This window comes from Mastigoproctus giganteus, chromosome 9 (genome assembly GCF_048544385.1).
Source record: "Mastigoproctus giganteus isolate SK-2022 chromosome 9, ASM4854438v1, whole genome shotgun sequence".
In the NCBI taxonomy this organism is placed as follows: Eukaryota; Metazoa; Arthropoda; class Arachnida; order Uropygi; family Thelyphonidae; genus Mastigoproctus; species Mastigoproctus giganteus.
Genome location: NC_143583.1, coordinates 132,792,573 through 132,811,588, shown reverse-complemented (window position 1 = coordinate 132,811,588; position 19,016 = coordinate 132,792,573). Strand labels below are relative to the sequence as shown.

Sequence of the window (19,016 nt, the reverse complement as noted above, 5' to 3'; positions counted from 1 at the left end):
CAGTATGTGACTATATTTCCCGAATGCTATCCATCCAAAATTTATTCTTCTCTTGACTTCCAGCCATTTATCATTATTACAGCTAATAACTTGTCCCAGATAAGTATATGACTCCACCTTTTCAATTACTGCTCCTTCAATCATTATTTCCCTTTCCGTGGCATACTTGTTCAACATTACTTTTGTTTTAGCCATATTCATCTTTAGTCCAAAATCCTTACTAACTGTGCATAACTGATTAAGATTTTCCTCTAATTCTTTGGGATCGTGGCTTATGACCACAATGTCATCTGCAAATCGTAAATGGTTTAGGTACTCTCCGTTCACATTGACTCCTTTCTGCGACCAGTCTAATCTTCTGAAAGCTTCCTCAAGGGCAGCAGTAAACAGCTTCGGAGATATTGTGTCTCCTTGTCGAACTCCTTTCTCGATTTTAAATTTGCTACTGTCTTTGTCTAGTCTAATAAAGGATGTAGCACTCTCATATATTTTCTTCAAAATCATAATATATGGAGTATCTATGCCTTGTCTTTCCAGTGCCCGCAACATTGCCTTATGCTGTATGGAGTCAAATGCCTTTTCATAATCCACAAATGCTAGGCATAATGGTGTTTTATATTCATTTGCTTTCTCCATTAGCTGTGATATTACGTGAAGGTGATCCATAGTTGAGAATCCTGTCCTAAAGCCAGCTTGGTCTTTCGGTTGATTCTCATCAAGTATTCTTTCTAATCTGTTAGTAATGACCCTTGTGAACAACTTGTAGATGTGGGATAACAAGCTAATTGGTCTATAATTTCCAATTTCTGATTTATCTCCTTTCTTATGCAGCAAAACTATGATTGCATTATTCCACTGCTTAGGCATCACACCTTTTCTAATGCACTTTGTGAAGAGCCTTGCCAGTTTTTGTGTTATGTCTCTTCCTCCCAATATTAACAACTCTACAGTAACTTCATCTTCCCCCGGGGCTTTCCGATTCTTCATTTTCTTCAATGCATGTTCTACCTCATCAGGAAGAATATCGGGTATGTTGCATGTGTTACTAATTTGCAATCCATCTTCCCCACTGCTGGTATCATTCCCTCGCTCCTTGTATAATTCTCTATAATAGTCTTCTGCTATTTGAATTATGCCTTCTCTGCTGTTTATAAGTACACCATCGCTATTCTTCAGTTTCAGTATCATTTGTCTTTCTGTATTACTTCTCATGGGTGCTGATTTAAATCCTTTGTTTTCCCTTAATGCTTGTTCTACTTTTCTTGTGTTAAATCTTCTTATGTCCTCTCTGAGTCTCTTTCTAATGGCTTTGCATAACTCAGTATACTCAATTTTCTCCCTGTCAGTGTTTTTCTTGCTCTTCATTTGTCGTCTTTGGTTCATCATGACAAGTGTTTCTTGACTAATTTTTTCTTCTTTGGATTTCTGTTTCCCTATAGGTTTCTTGGGCTTTATCACTTTCAAAAAGTTGTAATATTCCTCGTCGATATCTTGGTCCTCAGCAGTCTGCAGAAGCTCATACTTGTTCTTAAGTTCCAGTACATACTGCTTTTTCTCCTCTTCTGTTATCTCAAAGACCTTTGTATTATTTACTCGAGTCAGTTTTTTCCTTTCCTTTCCTACATCTATATCAAGTGTACATCTTACCATTCTGTGATCACTTCCAACATTTACCTTATTCAGGACGGTAACATCAGTCACAATATAAGTTATAATTGGTAATAAAAACAGTATGGAAGGTTTCATAGTATTTTCTCAAAATATCACATGCTAAATAATCCTATACGTTTACTGAACGATTCCATTACAGATTCAGCCATTGACAGCTGTACAGCGCAACTGCAAAGAGTGAGTCTACTAACTCTGACTATGACAGATGAGGAGGGTATCCACTTTCTTAACTACATTTCCGATCCATTTGAAACGGAAAAGTTGCAGCTACCGAGAGAAAAGTTTCTTATAGTCTATCTCTCGAATAACACTTCAAGAGTTTTAAAGTTACTTAGTATGGTAAGACAGTTTTATTTTCCCGTCTTCTATTGTACATTATCGGAACCTTTCTTGGTTTGTTCACGATATTATTTGGCCTCGAGTTTTGAGATTTAAAAGATAAATCAAATATAATTAGAAAAGCCTCAATCAGAAATAGAGTTTGATATTAACCAGAATTTAATGAATTAATTTTTAAATACGAAATTAATTAATTAATAGTTATTTCTTTTTATTTGTTACTCAGTACAAGAGTCACTACTTAACGTTGCATCGGTCAACGTTGTTTCGTTTTTACGTTCTTGGCAAAAAATCAAAAATTACGAACTACTTGGAAGTCAAATGAAATATTACCCAGTACTGTTAGAGTATGGATGGAAGATTAATATTTCATGAATATTGGGCACCATTTGTTGTTCCGAGCAACAAACGGTGCCCAATTTAAAGTTTACTGAATACATCAAGGCCTGACGTCGCCGAGTGGTTATGGGCCAGTGTCCATTAGCACACGCTCTTCGAATGGACCGTCGTTCAAGCTAGCGTGACTGCTAAATGCGATTAACGATTGCCGTTTCTTGACATTTTGTTTTCAACAACCCTATTTAATAAACTAGAAAACTTTAAAACACAGGTATTTTATAATAACCCCGTGTTTCCTACAAGTAATTTCTATATTTTCTACAAGCATGTATAAGCCCAAGTTGGTCAGTTGACCTTGTCCTAGATTGGTCCTACTGAAAGGGCAACTAAGGTTTTTTGAGGGTTAAAGTTTCCCCTAAGCGTTATTTATGTACAACTGGTATAGTAAAGTGCTTTAAGTATTATTGTTGTGTTTTTCGTGGTGCACGCGAAATAGTTGGTCTTTGAGCGAATCCCCAAGGACCACCCAAAGATGGAAAAGATATTTATCAAGTATCTTCTTTCTGTACAGAATAGCATTCAAATGAATCTAGATATTCCTTTTGTTTGTGTTTCTGTCATATTATTAGTACTTTATGTTTCTTTTTTTTTTCTTCAAGTACTGGCAGCCACTAGATCAGTGCTTCTCAGTCGACGTGCGTCAGGTTGTAGTGCACTTTTCTCTTTTCGGAATTTTTGAATTAAAAAAAAAATGGAAAAGCCTAGAAAAATACAGTGAATACCTTGCTTTTCCTAAAAAAAAAGAAAAAAAAAAGAATGTGTGCATTCCTTTTCCCAATGGTATGTCGTGAAATTAAAGAGGATGAGAAGGAGTGTGCTAGACATGAATGAATATTCATGTCTAGTGCACACCGTTATAGGACACCTATATATGATTCCTTTGTTCTTAATTCACCAATTTTATTTTTATAGATGGCCCCACGAGTAAAGTACCTAACCAAGTGGTTCATTATTACTGATGACAAGGTGAACGAACGTGAATTTTCGCTTTCTTTTCCATCACTGAGGGGAGTTTACTACGTGGCATTCATCCGTCCTTTGCATTTCATTGATTCAAAGGTAAAAGCTCTTTTAAATCAACTCTTAAATGTTTTGTGGTAAAACCACGCTGCCATATACGCAGCCACTGATTACTGAGAGAGGGACATTGTAAAAATGCTCCCCACGGTCTGCTAACTGGAATGAGGGCAAAAATATAGTTCCTTCGTTAATTTCGCGCAAAATCGAAGCAAACAAACAAACGAATTCATTTCCCAAAAAATGCTAAAACCTTTTATGGTGCAAAGCTGGGCATCTCATGTTTCAACAGCGCGCTGGAGATTTTGTTTCAATTGATTAAACCTCAATTTGGTCTTCGTCTGGTATAAATGAATAGCTTTATAACATGAGACCTGAAAATCCTCAATTTTATAATTTTCATAAAAAAAAAACAATTTTAGGACTCTTGTCATAGTACTGTACAAACTACAAAATTTCAAGTTGAAATGTATAAGTTACTTTTAGCATCGTAAATAATGTGCACATTTACTGTTTCGTTTTTAGCCCAAAAAAATGAAAATTGAGCGAACATTGCATTGTGAAGTACCTGTAGTGAAAATAACTAATTATTTTGTTAATCAGTTAATTATTAACTAATTAACTAATAATATAGGTATATAAAAGCAATTCTTTTCACTTCACTGCGCGTACATCATCTGAACTTTTTGTAATACCTTATTTATTTTCTCCTGGATTTTTAATGAAAATTGAAATTCAACACGTGTTTCACGGATCTCGTGTGATTTAATAAAATAAACAAATAACATTTACCTTAGCTCATAGTACGCAGTTAAAATTTTTACAAAGTACTTCACTGATTTCTTTTTGAATTTTATTAAATTTAAAGACAGCACGTAGTCCATGTCCTGCTGTGATTTATATAATAAGCAAATAATAATAATTCATGATTTATATATTTATTAAACTGATAGGCAAAAAGACAATATCCAGTGCTTCAACTTCAACTCGGTTTCCGAGTTTACTGAAATTTGGAATGGCTCGACAAATATTTTTGAAATTCATCCACCGAGTTGACCTGTCACATGCGGACGGACGGACCAAAGAACAGACATGGTGAAGAAAAGCAAACTTAACTCGAGTTTGCGCTACTCATTTAGCAATTACTATTTATTAAAGCAATTAATTAAAGTCTATTGGAAAATCAAAGTCCATCGTTAATTAGCTTCCTTTTTATTAATCTTCACCCCATCCATCCTTTCGTGCTTGGGATTGGCATTTAAACCCATCGTTATAATTTTCTGTTATTAGTATTTCTCTTTGCAGTAATCGTGGTAGAACTAAAATATTCTTGTATATTATGCAATCGAAATGAATGAATCTTATTTTCTTCAGCAGGGCAGTCAACGATATGAAATACACCTGTTCAAGAAACCTCATTTTGCCTCTTATGGAGACTTCACAGTAAAAATGATGACAACGAACACCTTGAGAAAATTACGTGTAAATCAACCATATGAATGCACCAATTTCAATTATTCCTCTATTAAGGCAGTAGCTATTCAGGTGAACAACTTATTTATTTGTTTATTATTATTTATTTATTTATTTTTTTTTTTTTTTTGCTTGTAACATATTAACTACCACTACAAACCTTATTGCAGTAATGAGGGAAAGAATTTTGGTCAAGAAAAAATTACTTCTTTTGCTACTCCTTAAATACACACTTCTTTATTTTAGTGCTAGTATTTGCAAAAGGAAGCAAGCATATGAAGAACTGTCCACAAAAAATAATAATAATAATTAATAAATAAATCAAATTTAAATTAAACAATAAAATAAAGTAACCAATATTATCTTCCCTCACTTTATTTATCTATTTCTTTCTAGTACTTATCCAATCCCTCCTTAAATTTAAATAAACTTCCATCCTCCACAAAAGTAAGTGCGAGTTTATTCTAACAGTCAGTCAGGAAATTAAATTTTATTTTTATTATTTAATAAAATATTTGATATTAGATTTGATTACCTGAGAGATCGAACTTATCCACCCGTGTGTAATATATCTGTAAATTGTATGCATTCTCTGGTCGGTTTGCCTGTTTTGCTGAAAGAAAAATCCGGAATTCCTGAAGAAAAATCCCTTGTTATCCTCTCCTGAAACCGACTAACTCAGCCACGGAATGAAGACAGTCCATAAAAGTTGCTCTTGTCATTGATGGAATTCGAACCCAGATCTTTTCCACACGGTGTGGGGAGGACGGTGATTATAACCACTGTTCTGCCTTAGAACAAATGATGGCTTTTATAATTGAGTGTATTCTATGGTTATTCTTGTGAGGTGAAAAACTATGTGAGAGAATAAATCAGCGACCTTCCTTCGAAACTAACTCAGTTTCAGGATGTAGAAAGTTCAATTTATCATTTTGAGCAATCAGTGAAGATTTTTAAAAGATCTGCCCATTTCGCAGATGGGCAGAAACTTTTTTTGTCTTGTCCGCTGTGAAAGATCGATTGCCACGGAATATTATTCCTACACGTCAACAAAAGCAAACACGCTACTTCACGTGCCAAGGGGAAGTAAAAGTTCCTCAGTAGGTCACTCCATCTTCAAGCTTCGTTATAAAATCGCATTGACTTTCGACTATGACCGATCGGTGTAGGATGTTTGTGTCTACAAATATTGCTATCTTAAGTTTCATTTATACAATGCATTACCATGTAAAGCTATATGTCGGGGGAGGGGTGTTCGCGGTCCGATTTGCTTATTGGGCAAGATAAAAAAATTCTGAAAACTCACAGGGGGAACCCTACTCTCTCCACGTGAGACCGATTAACTACACTCCCACTGAAGAGTCCATTACTAATTCCTCCAATTTCTCCAGAAAAAAACTCAGATCTGACGGACCTATCTGAAATAAGCAGCCGTAAATATATGATTTTCATTGTCAAGAAGTCTATAAATAGCTTTTCTTCCCCTCCCCATATCGGCCTTGTGGATAGTAGAGCGTGAGAGAGAGAAAGAAGCAACACGCTTCCACAGTGAAACCTGTTGCTTCACCCTCTTTCTCAATCTCACTCACTCACTGGCTGATAGTAGCCGTGAGTTCAATTTTCACCTCTACTACTCTGTGGTTCAATTTACACCTGAGTTCAGTTTACACCTCTGGCTAAACTTTAAATGCTTCCAGCCGGAATCAGAGGTGGGGGGCTTTATAAGCAGCTCACACTTCGTGGTTGGATTTACTGAGTGGATATTAAGCCTAATGCTGCAAGATTTCATGCTCCTTGGAATTCTATTATTATTGAAGTGGTAATAATAATTGTTGAGGGTTGAGCTTAAAAATAAGAAGTTATTGGAAAGATATATATATATATATACTGGGCGAATCTTGTAATACGCTTATGGGACTAGGAATTGGTTTATTTTCAAGTATTCAGTGCCTTTATTGATTTGAGTTTTTCCAATGTTGATGCTGCATTGGCTGACGTATAGTATTGATTATATACAGTATGAGTCAGCACATTGGAAAATTCAAGATGAAAGTATTATCTGGAGATTTGAATTGGTTAATAGGATTTAGTACTCTTAAGTAATACCCTTTAAAAGATTTCAGTGAGAGCTACAAGAAAAAATAATTTTTATCCTTGAATGTAGTTTTGTTGTGAAATTGTGTATTTATTTAGATTTGGAAAGTTAAGATTGTTTTATGATAGCAGCCAAATTGACTTCTTCATCAGTTGAAAGCAGCTGCTGTTGTGCCACCTGCATGTTAGACTCATTAATTCACAGGAACCAATTTGGGTTAGATATAAACACTCTTATGATGAATGTATGTGCAAAGACATTGATCTGACTTGTGCTAATTATTTAGCTGCAAATCGCTGTTCCACACGCTCTATACGAAGTATTTTGTGCCCACCATTCCGGTAGGTTTTGCAATTTGTCGAGGGTAAGACAGACTGTGTTTAATCTTCTGAAATTGAATATAACATAATACGGATCGTCTGAATCTGAACTTTGTTTCTTCTGTTTCTGTCTTTTCTTTCCTGTCTTTCTTTTGAACTAGTTATTTCTTCTTCTTCTTTTTCTTGCATTACACTACTATAGTGTTTTTAAGATCAGTATGCCGAGTGGGTTTATACGACAACACCTGTGCTAGGTGTTAGATCTCTGGCCTGGCTTCACATGCAAGCATGGAATTTAACTTCCGGCAGCTTTCTGCGATAAACTAGGCTAAACGGCCAGTCATACAACAAATTCAACACAACTCAACACCACATTATGGCACACCTACAGCGCTACATTGATTGGCCTTCTCTGTATGATATTTATACAAATTACACGCTGAGCCAGTTGCCATAGTTTGGCTGTGGCCCCTCACACCAATAAAAAAAAAAAATAAATAAATAAATAAACCTCGTTGTTCGAGTCTCCGGACGATGGGTCTCCTTTCTTCTCCGATCTCCTCTGGAAATTTTGGTTTTTAACTCCACCAACAAGCAAATCAACCACAGGATAAATACAAAAGATGGCACACCGACAAATGCACCTTTTTTGGATATTGAATAATGAGTTCATTTGTGTTCTGGGTGTAGGGTACCGTCCCAAAATATCAAGAAGGAGTTGGTCCTTCACTGTGCAGGCTTAAAAACCCATTCTGGGTTTTTAAGCCCGCACTAATTTCTTCGGTTATAGTGCGCTGCGGTCAATTTGCATGCTGTACAGTTTGAAAATCCCAGAAATATTCAGGGGAGAAAACCTAATCCGAAACTGAAATTAGCGCACTTGTTTGGACATTATTATTATTATTACAGGAATAAAAATTTTTCTGATTATTCTGTAAATCAGAAATTATGTTGAAACATTTATATTTTCCGATTAAATAATAGTATTTTCTCTTTGAAGTATCCAGGTTCGCTAACTATGAAGGAAGAAAATGGAGAGTGGAAACTAATAGATGGTTTTTCCGTGCAGTTGTTTAGTATTCTTGCCCAGTTGTATAAATTTAAGTAAGCTTTTTTTAATTTTGTTTTGTATAAATTTGTAATGTTTTGTTTTTTTTTTTTGTAAATTTTGTTTTGTAGTAATGATGATCACACCTGAAATACTCTTTATTCATAATTCTTTCCTGGAATTCTTTTTTTTTTTCTCTCCTCCAAGCAACTCCGACCGATAATCACTTGGTTTGTGTATGTTACTTTCGAAAGCTTTCGACGAAGTTAGTTACTTTTGTTCAGTGACATATCTGTGGTCTTGATATAGGTTATCCATTTATACTGAAGTAGTTGTTGTTGTTGGGTTTTTAGGCGCATCAGCAACTTAGGCCATATTGGGTCGTATATAATATGTCTGTAAATTTCGTGTGTTATGTGGTGGTAGATTTGCTGTTTGCTGGACGAAAAACCCGAGTTTCCGGGAGAAAAAACCGTGCTGCACTTGCCTGAGACCTTTGTGGCCTGCAAAGTTTGTCAACTTTGCAGTCCACAAAGCAATCGACACCTGCCTTCATCCCCTGCTTTGCCACTTCTCCAGAAGGTTTTTTTTTTTTTTTTTTTTAATTTTAAAGCGCGGTCTCAAGACCTAAACACAATATTCCAATTGCGGTCTAACCTTCGCCTTGTAAAGATAAATTATGATGATGTCCTTCTTCCCTATTAGCAAAGGTCCTGTAAATCAAAGGATACTTTCATAGCTACCTGTTTACACTGTATGGAAAATTTCATGTCAGATTGAATCGTAACATCTTATAGATGTCTTTTTAGTCTTGAATTACTTTTAGCTTCTCTTCCCGTAGCTTATACGTAACTCCAGAATTTTTGTTCCTCAAATTCACAACCTTACATTTAGAAGCATTAAACTTTAGTTTGCCAATTTTCGGACCATGCAATGTAACCGATCCAAGTCTTTTTGAAGCATTATAGCCTGGCACGAATTCTCAACTATCCTTGCTACCTTCAAAGATTTTCTTGGATGTGTCCTTCATACCATTTATGAATATTAGAAATACGAGGAGACTCAAAATTGAACCCTGAAGGACCCACTTGTTGCACTGGTCCATTCTGAAGACTGACCAAGAACGATCATCCTCTATCTCCTGTCTTTTTAGACAGCTGTGATCCAGTGTAGGATCTTACCATTAATCCCACTTACGGTTTACATATCAGCTTTCCATGAGGGACAGTAACAAAAGCTTTGTTAAAGTGTAGGTTTATAATGTCAAAATTGTTACCGGAATCCAATTGTTTAATATTACTACCGCAGAGTAATTTACCAGATTGGTCAGGCATGACCTCTTCTTAACGAACCCATGTTTGGATCTATTCACGATACCATTCTCGTCGAGATGGTCCTATATCGTAATGATTCAATCTTACATGATTCAATCCATAACCATAAAACAGAAAAATAAGAGGATTCAAAGCCTACTTCTTTCTAGTGGAGAACTTTATAGAATACTGTGTGATATAATAAAAGGAATTAAAGTCTTACCTTCAGTTTGAGTACAAAAGAAAAAATATATATTTATTACTGATTAATAAAAATTCTAATTATTATTATTCCATGAACCACGTACAAGTTAGTGCAAACGCATTATATTAGTACACAGCTAAACTGAATTAGCAAATTTTTGCAAAGGCGGCATCGTTTAAGTTATATCTCATATTGTGAATACCTTCACAATGAGTTGCCATGATATTGCACTATTTCGAATAAGAAACGCTTCACCAAAGGAGAAGACTGTTGTTACTTATTCTCAGCGGATACCACCAATAACTTGTACGTAGTCTAATTCTCCTGCAGCTTGAGGCATAAGCCCTTAATGCATCTTACTCTTAATTCATCTTATACACCATCAGGCATCTCTCATATTGTGGGAGATGCCTGATGATGTATAAAATGAATTAAGTACTAATGTACTAATATGATGCGTTTGCACTAACTTGTACATAGTCTAATTCTCTTACAGCCTGAGGCATAAGCCCTGAGGCAAGAAACATAAACATGGTTCTTGCTTTCAACTCGTATTATTTTTATACTTTAACTGTCCTACCATACAATTGTTTTTTGAACGTTTTAAACCATTGGTTAAATACTGTAGTTTACGTACAGTAATAATCGATATTCTCATGGAGTTCACAGTGGTTATAATCAATGTCCATTCCCACTGTTTTAAAAAGGATTCATATTATGTTTCGACAGATGGAACTTTCTTGTGACTTTCTTCACTTCGGCATTGAGTTATTTGATCTTGAGGAAGGTTTGCATTTTCTGTTTCTCTCTCTCTCTTTCTTTCCTCCAAGCAGCTCCGATTTTTCATCCCAGAAAGAGGAAATATGCAATTTATAGAATAGGAGTATCTGTAAATTGTATGTGCATGACATGCAGGCAGTTTAGAGAACACACCTATTCCTCATGGCCTTGGTGTTGCCTTGGCTCAATTAAAAATAATATAAACCAATCTAACGATAACCCACGTTATTTAATGGAAAATTGCAATCAAGAGATAATAAAAATATTTATATATTTTTTTAAATCTAAGAATATTCAATGCTTATCCGAATTTAATGGATCACACACTTTTATGTAAGAATTGAATTAATATTACATTCGCAGAGAACTCACACGCACATATTAAGAATTTGGGTAATGAAACCTCTAATAGATATAAAAATCCTACCTAGAAAATTACTACTTGTGCCATTCAGTTTCGGATCTTTGAATCTGATTATCTTAAATTATAAATTATATTAATTACGTTTTCATTTTTATTTAGGTATAAGATTATCGTACCTCCAGATCCAGTTCTCGGAGGATTAAAAAATGGGAATATTATTGGAGTCGTTGGAATGCTATACCGCCAAGTATGTACGGTTATGCAATTTTCTTTAACTATGACTGTATATTTTTCCCTAGTTTTTTATGAAATGCTATTTACCTCAAGAGCTCATTTAAATCTAACTTCCCTTTTATTAAAATATGAAATTCTTTTGCAGGAGGCAGAAATCTCGGCTGTAACTCTAATACACACATATCCTCGTGATGTAACCCTCACATTTATATATCCCTATTTCTTCAATCGTGTCGTATATGCCATAGCAAAACCCGGCTTGAGACCAAAGGCCATGATTTTACTGTCACCTTTATCTGAAAATGTAAGTTTACATGTTTAGATATTTTAGATATTTTTATAATACAAAGGGTGGTTCAGTAAAGATCCACATTCATCTAGAGACTCTCATGATGGCAGGATTGAAACCTAGTACATTTATTAGTCTATTCTCTTCATAATCTTCATCCAGCGAGATGCATTTTGCCCACTGATGGTTACACTTCTAGAAGACATATTCATAGTATATCCCTGCTTGATCTTGAAACCATAATTCAGTCTCTTGAAATCACTGCGGAAACATGTGAACTGTGTGCAGGCGCATTGCCATTGATTATACCTTAAGTCGACATACCTCGCTATTTTGTCTTGACAACTACACAAGCGTGGAGTCGGTGTTGGTGGTGTTACGTCGGTGATGGTGGTGTTATTCTGAAAATAATTGGCAAGGATTACACCTCGTTGGTTGCAGAAAACCAACACGATCTCCTTTCTAACAGATGCCTGTATTTTTGACTACTTTGGGTGCAGTGACACAGTGAATATTTCCACTGTTTGGAACGTACTTTGGTTTTATGGTTAAAATGTCGACTCCAGATATATATATATAGTCACCAGTCGGTGAAAGAAAGTTATTCTGGTCATTTTTATTAAGAGTGATTAAAGTTACTTCTGCACAATTCTGCTTTTACATCTGGAAAGGTGACAGCAGTCAATAATACATCGGGCAGAAACCTTGTGCATGTTGAAGTAGGTTTTATGATCTTTTCCACAGAGTCTATACGCATCGAAGGGACCTTATAAGGAGCCAATCATGAAATGTTTCATGGCTGTGACCTGGTCAATTCCTTCTCTTTTTTTTTCAGCAGTTGTTGGGCGCCTTGAAATTTCCCCATATGAACTATTTATACTACTTTACCACAACATTACCACAACATTACCACAACGTATTATTCGTATTCTGCGCTCATCTCGTCATGAATTATCAAATTGTGGCCCACGTCAATTATCTGACTTCAAAGATCAAAAAGTATACAAACGCTCTAATCAGAATCATCAAGACTGAATGGGGATTTAATAGGAAAACTCTTTCCCTATATTATATTACAAGACTGTTTTTGTCCCAATGGCCACGTACTCCTCTGGTGCGTGGTTTCACAGGGCAACAAGCATCAAATTTAAAGCTAAACTAATCACCATTCAAAGATCTATGCTCCTTTCCATGGTTTGGGCCTGCAAGACAGTATCCTCTGCTGCACTTCCAATGGACCTTCACATCTTGTGAGAAGGTATCTGCTACCGAATAAAACTCAGAATCCCACTGAAAATTTTGGCATAACCTGTAATTTAGATGCAGACGTCAAGCAAGAGAAACTCAAGATATGAAAAAATTTGATAAACATCTGGCAAACCAGATGGGATACCAGCTAAACTGGGCATGTGACACGAAATTTTATATCAGATGTTACCTTTGCCACCGGAAGAAATGTTAAGAAATGATTCAGTCCTCCTAGTCTTTACTCTTCATTCTTAATCACTGATCACAGATCCCTAAATTCAAAATTATTTCAATTCGGCCATTTCAGCTCACAGCTTTGTTCCTGCGGTTCTGAGGAAATTTGGGCTCATGTGATTTATCATTGTTCTAACTGCAGTGACCAAAGATCAACAATAAAATCTTATCATCTTATCATAATAATTTTGCTGAAGGAAATGAAGCTATTCTCGTGGAAAATGAAGAATCCTTTCAGGCATTCCAAAGATTTGCACTAAAAGTAAGAAAGGAGATGTTGGCTGCTCCACCTCCAGCTTCTTCTTCGATTGTCAGACCTCTGGCAAATACACCTACGCCATCTACAGCAAACTCTTAAACTTCTGATTCTGCGTACCTATCACAGTTATCAAAATTATAAAACAGACCTACTTACTGACAGGACGTACCTAGATAGAATATCTTGCTAAATATCTCTTTTTCCAAAAACAATTGATTTCAATGTGACCTTAACCAGAATGACTTTACTGCACTTACTTGACGATACGAACTTGCCTTCCTCTTCCATGGATTGGAGTTTTTGATTTTCTGTTTCTCCACAGCTCCTAAAGGGGCAGAAATTGTGGCCTCACGAGGCGAACTCTTTTGTTGGTACCCAGGATTGGGTTTCCTGTGGCGCAGGATTGCTGACACACACTGATTTCTCCATGTGGGTGAGGGATTATTATTTTTATTTTATTTTATATATATTTTTTTATTTTTATCTTCTTGTTTTATTTATTTTTTCTTATATATACATTATTTATTTATTTATTTTGCGAATTTATTTATCTAATTCTTTCTCCTATCCTATTCGTATTTTAATTTATTTTATTTTATCTATTTTATTATTTATTAGCTCTCATTACTGTCTGTGAGTGCGAGATTTTTTTTTTTTTCTGATCTCTTGCCTTTCGCTGGAGGCGGGTTTGGGCTCAATAGGTACGGGATCTTGGATCCATTAGTTTTCTACGTCACCAGTGGACTTTGGATGTTTTTATTTCATTTTATTGATTTTATTTTGTTTATTATTATTATTACTTTCTTCTTTTTGAATGATCCCAATTCAATGAGAGCTAGTCGAGGTCCGCCACAGTACATGCGCAGTTGTGGCCCGCCTCCCCGTGGCGTAGACGGACATCAGGCAGGCTTTCCAGGTGATCGCCTTCCTGGTGACAAAGTGGCCAGAAACAATTAAACAAAACACACAGCACAAACAAAATTACACACATTTCTGGCCTTTACAGAGTTCTGTATTCAACACAGTGTAAAAGGCAGAGTACACCGTCCTACATAAGATACTATACATGTCTACACATCTCGTCATGAATTGCTTTAGGACGAAAATTTATGACAATGTTTTTCTCTATTGGAGAAATAGGAAGTGGTTGAGGGAATCTGAACACCACTCGAACTCCTGTGATCACACTTTCCTCGACTGCAGGCTCTGTAGATATTTGACACACAGAAAAACGTATTTCTACAATTATTCTTTTTTTGTTGAATATGGAGCTTTACCGACTACCCGATCATTTAATTAATTAATTTTTGAATTCTTCTTACTAGTCTGTATACTTCTTGGACCTCTCTAAATTGCCATTTTTTTTCATTTTATTACTTTTGAAGTTGGATGGCTGTTCGCCTTCTCCTCATTATTTCCTGAATTGGCCCATTGCTCAAAGAAACGCCAAAACAGCGAGATTTAATAAAAAAAAAAAAAAAAAAAAAACACTGCGTGTGTACCCTCTACGCACGAAAGATGTTTTATGTGTAAACATCTTTGACGAAAATCAGAACCGCTTTAAAATCGAAAGCTAGAACCGAAATCAAGAACGATGTAACGTTTTATGCTCACACCCGCTGCTTACTCTACCGAATCAATGTTAGTGACATTAGAGTCATACTTCAGTCCGAAATATTTAGTATGAACGATGTAATGTTTTATGCACACGCCCGCTGCTCACTCTACCGAATCAACGTTTGGAAGAGGTTAGGTCAAAAGCCCAATCGACATGCTCAACATTGCAAACGGCGCAATTGCAAAGAAATGGAAAAACTTGATGACCGACGAGGACCTCTACAACTTAATGAGAATGGCCAATTACAAGCATCATGAAATGACGTCATTTAAAGTCATTTCCGTTTCATAAAATCGTGACAGATGGGTTTACTACCGTTCGAAATTTAGTAGGTGCTGCCAAAGATGTTTACACATAAAAAAAAAATTCTGTAATAGTATGCTGCTTTATGATCGAATAACGCAGTAATAATTTAATATTTTTTGTAGTAATTTAGAGATCAGGTAATTTAGTATAGACCGAAACAATCTTTAATGTATTAATTAAAAAACATTAATGCGTTGTTTGAATCTGTTTAAGGGATAGAGCACTGAGGCACTAATTGCTAATGGTTGCTGTTTTAAACTTTTAATATGTGTTCATTTAGTGCTAATCTATGTGGAATATTCTATGTATTCCACAAGGTGGCCAGCTGATAACAGCTGACATTTGTTTCTAACACATACCCCAAAAGATGAGTAGTACATGAAAAGGCCTAAGAAGGTTTCAGAGGGCAATAATAGATTGACATGGCGTTGGGAAAATCTGTGGTTTTAAACTCAGGCTTGTTCAACCCGGTGTAAGAGAACGGTGATTATAGTCGCTGTTCTACCCGAGAGGGAAAGGCGAATGTCTGGAGAACGCTTACTGATGGAGTATGCTCTCTCATCTAAGAAATTGTCATGGTCTAAAATGTTTCTTGTGGTAGGGAAACATTTCTGAAGTTTTTCTCGTAGTAGAGACGAGGTCCACTGGTAGCAGTACATGGAACCATGACTGCTGCGTCCTACTTAGGTGTTTTGGGCATTTCTGTGGGTACAATTGTCGCAATGTGGGCATGCCCCATTGTGACAATTTTATTAAAATATATATTTTAATAAAATATATAAATATATGTAACGTTTGGTTTGTATAAAGGAATTCTCTCATGTAATCTGTGATGATTGTGATGTTCACTTTCGCATTTCTATAATAGTGTACTAAATTCCTTTCTTTTCAGGTGTGGGTTGCTGTATTGAGCCTCTTGCTCGTCGGAAGTCTCTTCTTGCACTGGCTTATGCATACTCTCAGAAAAAGAATACGTTTTATACATGTATTCTGGCTTCTCTACACAGCTCTAGCAGCTCAAGGTACTGCCTCTGCCCAGTTTTCTTTAATTTCGTTTATTTGCTATACATAATGAAGCAATCCACGTTCTTAAGGAGCCATTATTTTGCTGTCAATTAAGCTTTAAGATCACTAGTTTTCTAACTACTACATTGCCAAATTTTCTGGACGATTCTCCTGAAAAAAAAAAAAAGTACAATTAAGAAAGTAGCTGCAGCCACGACGTTTCTTTTTTGTTTGTTTTAATTTTCTCTTCTACTTTCAGCCGTAAAATCTAGGATGCTCAAATATCAAACTGTCCGCCTATTCTTTGCGTTCTGGAGGATTTCAGTTATGATTATAGCGTTCAGCTACAGCAGCTTTCTCCTATCTTACTTGACCATACCAGAATACATGAAACCGATAGAAATTATTAGCGAATTAGCAGCAGCCGTTACAAGAAAACAGATTCGCTGTGGAACTCTGAAGGACAGTTCTACCAATAACATCTTCAAGGTACGTATCTCTCTCTCTCTCTCTCTCTCTCTCTCTCTGTGCAAGAATTATAAAATGATATCTGCTTTCGTTTTGTAGAAAGCAGCTGATGGAGACATGCGTATAATAGCAACGGACATGAAAACAGATGCAGGAGTCCTGTATCGAACTGTAAAAGAAGGACTGGAAAGGATCTTAAGGGACAAATACGCCTTTATCCACCATCAGATATACATCGAAATGGATGCCATGAAATTAGGCAAGGAGAAATTCTATATAGGAAAAAAGGAACCTTTCTATATGACAACAGGAAGTCTCGCCTTACAGATGGGTCATCCATGCAGGGACACTTTCTCCAGAACGTAATTGTTATATTATTAATTATTAGTAAGTTAATTTATAATTATTAGCTGTTTATAAATGTGTGGTTCACTTGCAGCAGACTTACTTGCCATTTTCATATCAAGTTAATAAAATCAGTAAATAATAAATATAATATAAAATATAATAACATAAAATAAAATATAGTATAATAAATAATAATAAATTAATGAAGAATAATAAGTACAGTAAACTCTGTAAAATCCGGCACTCTAATGATCTATATTAGATCAACATTTCACAATCCTGAAATATTAAGATAACAATCCGGCACTATCTTAATTTCACACATTTATAATGACTATTTTGCAGAACAAAATAGTCATTATAAATGTTTACAAATGTAAATAACTTCAGTTATTTGTACTCCTATAAAACTTTTCATTCTATTCGTTACACCTCTTTAAAATTCGGAAAATTTTAAACTCCAGCATCTCACAATCTTCGAGGGTACTAGATATTAATGAATTTACCGTATATACAAAAACATTGTATTTTTTAATGTTTAAGATAGTTCGTCTGTATTTTATTGATACAATGTGAGCTACGTTTAGTAGAAATCCATTGGAAGTTGTTTGCCTGTGACCTGTTAGGCCAATTCACACATACAGTCACTTTTATTAGTAAGACGTTGTACCAAGCAAAGGATACCTTGTAGAATTTTTTCAACTGCTAATGAAATCAGTCGGTAACTCCAGCTGTACTTCAGCGCTCGACCAGTATCAGCATTCCTCCAGTGCCTTTTGCTGTTTTTAGAAGTCTGAAGTCATGGAATCTTAACTGAAAAGATCCGAGCTGGGAGAAAAATGAGGTGCCCCAACACCTTCCATTACAGCGAGCATTACGATTCTTTCTCTCAGCTTGAACGTGCTAGCTTGTTGTTAATGGCTGTATGAAGACATTACAATGTTTCTGTTGGCACTGATGGCAACTCCAAGCCATCAATTGGTAGCTTGTGGGGTGGTCTTCTCTGATCATCAAAATGGTAACCAAATCAGAGTAACCTTTCGCGCATATGGTTGAGACTTGAATATGTCTGCTGGACGTAAATGTGGAAATTAACACTGCATGCAGGATCTGTCACAACTCGCATCTCAAATAACACTATTCACAGTCTTGCACAGGAAATCTGTTTTAACGTATTACGTCAACTGCTGTAGGGATTATTCCCTCGCGTCTCTAATTTGTTCTGTTCACTGAGTGCGTCATGCGCTGGGAGAACCTCTTCCGATAGAGGCTTGAATGATGGCATGCGCTATTTCTACACAATCATCCAATCTGTTGGAATATATTGCTTAAAATTAAGGCATGCATCGCATTTTACTGTTGAAATTTTCTATACACGCCTGCATCGTACGATGAAACTCAGACTGCACCCTGCTTTCTGCAACCAAAACTATATACCAGAACGCTGGTGATTTTCATACTTCTCAGTGGCTACGCAATTGATTATTTGCTCTAAATTATGTCCCACAGGTAACTTACACCGTCTTTTACCTTGCTGATGGCTATACGGTGTGAGATGGCGTAATAGCTTATAATGCTATGCTACTTCGCAGGTTTCTGTTGCTCGAATTGCCTTTTATTACTAAATATGCATATTCTAATACGCTGAAAGGACATTGAAATAGGACTACTACCTAATAGGGAGCCGGCCTCCACGAGTTCTTAGAACAGCTTGCATACGTCATGGTATGGATATTGCAAGATGCTTTAACATATCTAAAGATGTAGATCGCCATGCCATTAGTATCCCATAATTATCCTACAGTTACATGGAACAATTATGGGATGATATCAGATGGCATGGCAAACAACTTCATACTACAGATGGTTGTATGTTCAAATCACGGGATCTGGGGCCACTAGGGTGAAGTCTAAAAAACCAAACTATTATTTTTAGGCCATCCGAATAATTGGGGGGGGGGGAACCCTGCTATCTACTCCTGA

The 19,016-nt window shown here is 36.0% G+C and overlaps 1 protein-coding gene across 1 annotated transcript; it reads left to right on the top strand.

Annotated features, from left to right (window-relative positions):
• The first annotated feature begins 1,869 nt into the window (after positions 1-1,869).
• Positions 1,870-17,051, top strand: LOC150080745 (putative glutamate receptor). Its single transcript, XM_090380804.1, has 8 exons — positions 1,870-2,010; positions 3,322-3,468; positions 8,315-8,418; positions 11,184-11,271; positions 11,404-11,562; positions 16,105-16,234; positions 16,477-16,706; positions 16,785-17,051. The coding sequence occupies exons 1-8, from the start codon at positions 1,870-1,872 to the stop codon at positions 17,049-17,051; spliced, it is 1,266 nt and encodes a 421-aa protein (XP_090236930.1).
• Positions 17,052-19,016: the final 1,965 nt, after the last annotated feature.

Bases quoted from the DNA above. Each gene is read 5' to 3' on its own strand.
- LOC150080745 (XM_090380804.1), top strand. From the start codon at position 1,870: ATGACAGATGAGGAGGGTATCCACTTTCTTAACTACATTTCCGATCCA. The intron at 16,235-16,476 runs GTACTGCCTCTG...TTCTACTTTCAG, and splicing joins CACAGCTCTAGCAGCTCAAG to CCGTAAAATCTAGGATGCTC. The intron at 16,707-16,784 runs GTACGTATCTCT...TTCGTTTTGTAG, and splicing joins CTACCAATAACATCTTCAAG to AAAGCAGCTGATGGAGACAT.